Here is an 8709-nt window from a genome sequence, read left to right as displayed (position 1 = left end):
GATTTGGCTACTTACAATGTCAGATGAAAAAGTAGTATGAGGATATGAATAAAACAACAAAAAGGAAATAGCTGCATATTCAAGTAGAACTTTATTCAAAATCCTATAAATAAACAACTACATTTCCAAAGGTAGCTATTTATGCTGGTGTTTGATTTGACACATCAAAGCAAGTTCATGTCTTCACAGCACTGACATTCAGCAATCTGGAAAAAAGACAACATCTGCTCTGAGGATGGATGAAACACCACATAGTGAGCCCTCCAAACTACTGATCATTTTTAGGGAAAGGCAGCAAAAGGAAGAAGCAAAATGCATTTACTTAAGTGAATTCAGCACTATGAATATATATATATTTTTTTTTCTTTATTTTGTTTATATCTCCTGCATATTTCCCTTCATTTTTTACAGTTTCTATCTCTGTGTTCCTGAACTGTATTCTCCTCTTTTCTGTTTCCTTCAGGAATTTCTAAACTTCTGTATGTCTTCTCTTTCATTCCCCTTATGAGTGCTTCTTCCTTTTCCTTCACTGGTTCCTCTCCCTCTGGCACTAAACACAGCGAGCTCCTCTTCTCTGATCATTTCTTCCCTTTTGTCCATTTCTATAGCCTGTACCCACTCCATCTCCCCACTAGTATCTCCTTTCTTCCCCAGATCCTTACACAGAAAACAGTGCATGAATGGAGATGGTTTGGTGAACAGAGGAGCTGAAGCCAGATTGCTCCCAGTTTTTCCCCATTATGTGTATTTTCTGCCACCCCTTCTCTCATGATGCCTGCCTGTCCACTACAAAAACAAGCAGCATAGCTAGTGAGGAGGGCACCACTTGTCTCTAGCAGCAGTCCCTGAGAATGAATGTACATCCAAATTCCCAAAGGAAAATCAACAGATTTTCAGCACTTACATCAATCTGAATAAACTGCTTTGTTTTAAAGCTCTTCTTTCTTCATGGTTCTGAACAGGAAATGGAGATCATGATCTTTGAAAACTCTGCTTGCCTTCACTAGAAGCCTGAGGTACATGATCTTTAAAATGATGCCAACATCCCAAAACTCTGAGTCAATCTGTAGTTTTTAGAACTGCTATATAACTAAAGTGTTCCTACAAGTAAGTAACTCTAAAATAAAGGCAGCATGGCAGAAGGCTGTACTGGTTAAACACTTGTTATACCAGTAGTAGCTTAATCCACACTGCTCTTGTAACTAAGATGCTACTGTCTTCTGATCTCACAAGATAGGAAGAAAGAGGTGCTAGTCATGCAGTTTCCTGCATGAAACCACTATCCCCCAAGAATGTGGGAAGGAGCTTTATGTAATGGCAAAATATGCTGATATATAAATAAAAATAAAAATAAAAATAAAAATAAAAATAAAAATAAATATAAACATAAACATAAATATAAATATAAATATAAATATAAATATAAATATAAATATAAATATAAATATAAATATAAATATAAATATAAATATAAATATAAATATAAATAAATATAAATATAAATATAAATATACTCTGCAAGCTCATGGCACTAAAAATATTCCTCTTAAAAAGCAAACAAACTATCTTTCCTTAGGGTTTAAGGAGAGTTAGGTTAGGAGGGAATATGGGCACACACTAAGCTTAAACCTATAAAAACCAGGTCTGCTTCACAAAAGCCGTACTCTACAGACTGTAAAGAGAGAAACACACATTTCCCAGAGCACCAGCTGACCATTGCAGGCAAGTACTAAAATGCCTGAAAGAACACCTAGATCAAGCTCTTTTCAGGAGGTGTGCTGGAGGAGTGCTTTTCCAAACAATTGAATTTCCTAAGGTTGGATGCTAAAAACAGTAAGGTTCATAAAGAACATGAAGCCAACACTCACCATCTATCAGTAGGAACCAATAGATGTGGAAAATAGATGTGGAACCTTTACAAAAGGTTTCAGAATATTAAATAAGGTGACTTAACACAGCAGCTCTGAACAGATTTCTTCTGCAAAGATTTCAAAGCCTGTTTCCTACTTACTAAAGGAAGAGATGGGTTAGCTCTGCAGAAAGATGCCCTGCAACTTAAAAATGAGGTGCTATAGTGAAAGTTTCTTATTATTGACTCTTACTTTTCATCCTTGCATGTCTTGAGTAGAATTGAGGCTGTAAAAGTAAATCGCTGCTGTTCTGTGACACTGGTTTCAGGTTTCTAATGGAGAAATTGTTCTTCACATTCCAAACTTCTTCCACAGCCACTGTCAACAATTTGGCAAAAAAATAGCTTTATAACTGATTACTTCAGCTTTTTCTAGAATTAATATAAAACTACACAATAATATTCTTCCATAGCAAATGAAAAGAGATTGACATCTTCAGACAGCAAATCAGATTGCCAAAGTTACACAACACTCTCTGTTTATAGAAGCTCTTAGGACTACTCAGGCACCTAACTGAAGCAGGATTCAGCTTGTCTATAATAAGTAAGAAATAGCAGTGATACCACTGATGCAGTAAGCATCATTTTTTGGTCATACTGGAATACCAAATACCCTCATAAAAATATGGAAAACAACAACACCTACCCCCCAAAAAAAAAAAACAACTTAAACAAAAAACTAACCAACCAACCAAAAAAACCAAAGCCATCACAATCAGAACAAAATTAAAAGCTAATTTATTTTGTGGAAAGGTTACAATTTACTGGCCATCTCATTCATTTTAAACAACACACTTTAGTAGTCTAAACTGTGTAAATAATTTACCATCCAACCTGACAATTGTCTATCAGAGCCCAGGCCACTTAGTAAGCATCTCTAATTGTCTACACAGCTGAAAAAGGAATTCAGTACTTGCTGAGTAATCTGTAAACCAGCATCTCTATTTATCATATTTATCCTTTATCATGGTTATGCTATGCCTATAACATCATGCTGTACATACCATTTCTCTACTGAGTTTGCTATACATACCTATTATACAGTCCTGTAACAAATTTTTATGTAGTCTTTCTCTATTATCTTTAGTACTTTAAGCCTTTGTAACATACATTTCTTTGGGACACTCCTCAAAAGTCATGAGAACACATAAGGTAGCATCCATTTATTCAACCAGATTGAAATATTCCAGTCAATTTCAATCCATTGGCAGATGGATACAGAAAAAATAGTTGTGTTCAGCTCTTAGTAATATTAGACACATGAGCAGATTGAGCAGATGTGCTAACATCAGCAACTCAGCTCTGTGTTCAGGACCCCTTTCCAGTCAACAGGTAAAGAACAGGCACTTTTAGAGCATGACACATGCAATGACAGGTGTCTAGGACAAGTCAAAAGAATGTCCAATGTACCTTTTTTCCTCTGCTTACTACAACAGATGCTACCAAAGTCAGTCATTTCAAGTTGTGTGCTGTAATTCCCTACAGAGCCTAATCACAGTAAAAAAAATTACAGGCTCAAATGGTCTTTATATCACCTAATTTAGGTACATTTTTGTCTGTGAATTCAACTGTTTTAAATTCATTTTGAGTGAGTTTAGAAATGGGTCTCAATCCTACACAAGAGAAACAGTATTCCGATAACTACAGCATTTCTTTAAAAAAAAAAAAAAAAAAGTAACAAAACCTCCCTACTGCTCAGCAATTGTTTCTGGTTTATTAAACTGATATATCATATGGAATTACCTGTGTTGTCTCTGGTCTCATAATTTCTGACCAAAAAAAAAGAGAAAGCAATAAAGACAATATGCAATTCTGCTGTTCCTAAATGTTCTGCACACTATTACATAAATGTTCTGTAATTTTGCCACAGTTCCTTAAAACAATCACTTGTTCTGACAAACACTTGTCATTTGCTGATAAAGAGGATTACCTGCAGCTGGATGTTTAACATTGCATTCTTCTTTCTGAAAATGAAAGTGCTCCTCCAGTATTTCTTTAACTCTCCTAGATGGCTCAACATATACACATTTCTGCCCTGTTAGTAAAATATATTACAAAACAACCAGTTATTATAAATCCCCTGAGCGCTGCTTTACTTTGCTGAACGCAATTGTCAAGTCATGCTACTCTGTATCCATCTTCAATACCCTGAGAACCCAATAATTTACATGATAGTGTTCAGCCAGGCCCTACTCCCCAGCGCTGAGGCATTCCTCAGGACAGGAGGCTGGCACTGGACAGGACCCTGGTGGGCACAGCCAGACGGGGTGTGCTGGTAGCCAAAGCCACCCCAGGGCCACTCGGGGACACGGCCACTGTGCCTCCCCATGAGACATCCCAGGGCAGGGCCGTCGGCGGAGAGGCATCCAAGGAGATGCCCTCGCTGCAGACGTCTCCAAGGAGCTGGAGGGATGCGGACACCGCACCTGCCGCGGCGCTGGGGGCCATCAGCGAGGAAACCCGCGGGGAGCGGCCGGGCTCCCGAGGGGACACCGCGGGCTGGGCCCGGGCAGGGGCAGGGGTGGCCGGGGGCCGGGGCCGGCCGTGCTCACGGGGCTGCTCGCCGCGGCCGTCGCTGCCCGGCTCGCCGGCCGCCGCCGCGGGCAGCTGCAGGCCCGCCGCCCTCATGGCCGCCTCCGCGGGCGGTTGTGCGGGCGCTGCGCGGGTTGCCAGGCTGCCCGGCGGGCGGGGCCGCGCTGCGGCTCCGGGCACGCCGCCGGCCCTGAGGGACAGCAGCCCCAGCGCTGCGGCTCCGGGCACGCCGCCGGTCCTGAGGGACAGACAGCAGCCCCGGCGCTGCGGCTCCGGGCACGCCGCCGGTCCTGAGGGACAGCAGCACCGGCGCTGCGGCTCCGGGCACGCCGCCGGCCCCAGGGACAGCAGCCCCCTCGGCTGTGGTGTTACTGGCAGCTACTCCATTGCCGCGGGAGCGGGGCACGCACATCGCGAATTCGGTGCCACTGTGGGCTGTCACCACGGGCCTGCCCTGCCATCCTCGCCCGAGGCAATGCCGGGCTGAGGGGAAGAACCACAGATGTGGAGGTTCTTGGACCTCCGGTCTCTACAGGCACCTACTCCGGAGCTCTTAGGCTCTTACCTCGAGCTCTTATCTCTTACTTTGTCGGGTAATTCTCTAAATAAGCAAAGCAGCTAATAGTTAAAAAGGTTATTTATTACAAAGCATATCAGTCTCAAAAGGCAAGCAGACAAGCAATGGCAAATGCAGTGGCAGTAGCAAAGCAAAAGCCTGGCAAGAGCAAATGGCTAAAAGCACCAACTCTCCCCAATACATACTCTTATATAGGATTTTTCCAACAAGCTGAGACACAAACTCGGACCACCACTCCTTAACCTATTAGAATTCTAGTTTCTTAGCATGCCAGCTTATGTATAGAACTACACATACACTCTATCTTGTTCTATCTGAAAAATGTAAGCAATATTCTTACTATAGCTCTATTATATCTAAGTCCTGTCTACAACTGTGAGCCTGGAGCCTCCACTGAAGGTATCAGTATGTTTCAACCTTCACTAGAACTCACACTGCTACTCTGGCATTTGAAACCTTTCACTTACTAAAAGCATTAGAATTCACCCTAAAACTTACTAACTTAAATGTCTACTTTATGTGTGAGTGGCTTAATATATTTCAATCCATCCAAAGGCTTTAATTCAATCCCTGCACCTTGATTTCTCTCTGAGTTTTTGACTCACTGACTCCAACAGACAGAGTCCAGCTTAACTGAAGTATATATCACTGTTACTCAAAAGTATTAGTTTGGTCATAAAATGAGCATCTTCAGACACTGCATATTGGACTGAAGTGGTCTTGTAATCCACGTCTCTATTGATGCATTTCAAGGTATATTCATCTTCTTCCACAGATGTCCTGAAACGAGACTTTCAAAAATAATAAGCATTAAAATCATGCCACACCATTCATAGCTCAGAAGCTGTGCTTCCATTTTGCAACAGAAAGTGCTGAACATTACACACTGCTTATAAAAGGTGGGTGACCAAGACACCCTCCACAGCAGCTTGACCAGAGCACCAAATGTGGGCCAACATTCCCCAATCCTGCTGATACTGCTGCAGATGTGTTAGTGGAAGGAGCTTGGGATCGCTCAGCAAGGCATCTGCATGGGACACTGAAGTGTTTACTACAGCTCTCATAGTGACAGTACTTCAGCACTTACATTCAATTTTCAGTTCAACTAATTTAAGAGAGAAGCGACTTTTGTCTTCTAAATTACAGGAGGTAAAGTTGAAGCTGAAAATCATACTGCATGCCCTTACCATGGGGAAATTTTAGTGTACTAACTCAAAAGTGCAAGAAAAATACTGTATTACCTGTAACTAAATCAGGCACAACAGTATGATGGCTGTTTATCCTCACATGGTTGTGGCTCATTTTTTCCAACTAATGCCACATTCTTGACATTAAGTCTTTACTCAATGTAATTGCAAGGGAAAAGTAAGTAGGATCTTGATGGAAGGTCACTTTGGTGAAAAGCACTAGGGAAAAAATAAACCAAAACTACTTTCTTATCCTATAAATAATGTGTTTGATTTATGAACAGGCCATTGTACTGATAAATGGGCTTTGAATTAAAAATATGACAAGATACTTTGGGTTAAATATTTTATTTTATCATAAGCCTTACATTAGGTTCATTAAACACTTTGTGTATCACCCAAATAAGTTACATTCATTCTGAGCTTTCATGCAGTTTTAAAAAAGTTAAATTTTCTCAAAAAATATTTTTCAAGTGAGCAGTCATAAACTCTGCATAACCAAGCCAGAATTTTTTCACATCAAGTAAATATTCCAGTTTTCCCTCCTGCTTTGACACTACAGACAACTTACAAAGGCCTCTCCAAATCTGCACTAATTAAATAGAAACTCACAGAAATTACTGAGACTTTCTGACTAGCCTGACTAACATCAGAAACGCTTCAAAGTACGAGCGTGACCACTGAACTGTGCTGCAGGAGTGACATTTTGCCTGAGGAGAATACTGAAGTATCTTACATTAAAACCTCGTAGCAAAGAGACAGACCACCACCGATAGGCATGCAGAACACTAACATGAAAGAGGCAGAAAACCTCACATTCACAAGCTTTTATGGGGACACAGCATTTATGCAGTCTTCTACTATTTCAAAAAGGTAGTGATATATATCAGTCCTCCTTGCAATGTCAAGGGCGGTTTCATCCAAGTTGTTTTTCAGGTCTGGCTTCACGTAGCGATTCATGAGCAGGAGCTCAAGGGTTTCCCTGCTGTTTTTGTTTCCTGCAGCGATGTGCAGGGGCGTCAGCAGGCCGTTGGTCTGCGCGTTGATGTCTGCGCCCTGCTGCAGCAGGAACGCGGCCACCCTGGTGTTGTTCCACTTGCAGGCGCTGTGCAGGGGCGTCCAGCCGTCCACGGTCTGCGCGTGAACGTCGGCCCCGTGGGCCACCAGCTCGTGCGCCACGTCCAAGTGCCCGCTGTAGGCAGCTCGATGGAGAGGAGTGTACTGGTCTTCATCACGAGCGTTCACTGGAGCCAGCTTTTCCGTCAGGAGCCTCTTCACGGTACTCAGCTGTTTAAAGAAAACAGGGAACTTCACGTGATTCTGTGAAACAAGGCTTTGATGGTCCTGAAAACCTTCCAAAATCTCAAATACGTCCTCTCCACCCCAGTTAAAAGGCTTATTTGCCATGAAGAGCCCAGCATGCTTTCAGTTCATAGAAGTTAAAGTGCTGTTACTTGAACTTTGAACTGGAATCAAAACTTGTTCTAAAAGCCAACGGATCCAGAGATGTTTTAGTGTGCATGGGCTACAAAGGGGGGATGTTTTACATACAGTGGCTTGCAAAACCAGATCAAAACAACTCAGAGAAAGAAAGAAAAGTATAGGTAAATTTTTGTTTGTGGATGAGACTACAGACGTGTGCTCAAAATAACATTCTTGTAAGTTATATATATATGAACAGAAGAAGTGCCTTACCCGATTGTTTTCAGCTGCCCAGAGTAGCAATTTCTCTGGATTTTTTTCCATTTTCTTTTCTTGCATTTCGTACCATTCCTCTGTTCTTTCTTGCTCATCATCGTCATCATCAGACTGTCCTGACCAACAGCTCTGGGTTCCTACAGGAATCAAATGCCTGTGTGTCTCCAGCAGTTCAAGTTGGTTAAAATGCTCCGTGAAGTCTTCAAACAGCTCGCTGTCATCATCGTCTTCATCAGTCTGTTTGTCTTTATTCATTTTCAGTCAGCATCTGAGAGCAGCAGATGTACAACAACATTTATATTAACTGTAACTATTATCAGTGCACTGTCAATAGAACTATCTGATGGATGATGAGGGTGTCAACAAACAGCAAAACTCAAGAGAAAACTCAGTGATGCTCCGCTAACGCGGGCTTTGCCAGCTCTGCCAGAACTCACAGGTAACACCCACGCTAAAAAAGCACCGTGTTACCCGATCCCCGAACGGTACCACCTTCAGACCGCAGTGCAACAGTGCTGAGAGCACTCGAACGCTGCTCACTTTACCCACAAAGGGTCTGGAGAGCAGCGCGGACTTTGGGCAGAGTCTCTGCTCCGGCGCGGCCCGGCCCGCTGCACCATCCCCGCTCCCCTCCGCGGGCCCGCATCACCCCATCCCCGCAGGAGACGGACCGATCCCCTCCCGGCCCCGCGGGTGTCCCGCCCGGCCGCTCCGGTACCCGAGGCCGCGGCGGCGCCGCTGCTCCGGGCGGGGCGGGCCCGGCGAGCGCTTCCGGGCCGCGCGGCCGCCGGACGTGACGGAGCGGG

At 43.2% G+C, this 8709-nt stretch overlaps 1 protein-coding gene across 3 annotated transcripts; it reads right to left on the bottom strand.

The window, feature by feature from the left end:
- Window positions 1–6537: 6537 nt before the first annotated feature.
- On the bottom strand, window positions 6538–8701 carry ANKRD49 (ankyrin repeat domain 49). Of its 3 annotated transcripts, none has more exons than XM_056492954.1 (3): window positions 8622–8701; window positions 7901–8171; window positions 6538–7492 (listed from the first exon to the last, which is right to left on the bottom strand). In XM_056492954.1, exons 2-3 carry the CDS (start codon window positions 8156–8158, stop codon window positions 7034–7036), a joined length of 717 nt encoding a protein of 238 aa, XP_056348929.1. In that variant the 5' UTR covers window positions 8159–8171; window positions 8622–8701; the 3' UTR covers window positions 6538–7033. The 3 variants fall into 3 exon arrangements, with proteins under 3 accessions (XP_056348929.1, XP_056348920.1, XP_056348937.1); XM_056492945.1 differs by having other exon boundaries at window positions 8575–8677; XM_056492962.1 differs by lacking the exon at window positions 8622–8701 and adding an exon at window positions 8396–8470.
- Between the last annotated feature and the right edge of the window lie 8 nt (window positions 8702–8709).

The sequence above is a fragment of the Oenanthe melanoleuca genome, chromosome 1, assembly GCF_029582105.1.
Source record: "Oenanthe melanoleuca isolate GR-GAL-2019-014 chromosome 1, OMel1.0, whole genome shotgun sequence".
NCBI lineage: Eukaryota > Metazoa > Chordata > Aves > Passeriformes > Muscicapidae > Oenanthe > Oenanthe melanoleuca.
This window is presented reverse-complemented; position numbering and strand designations above follow the sequence as displayed.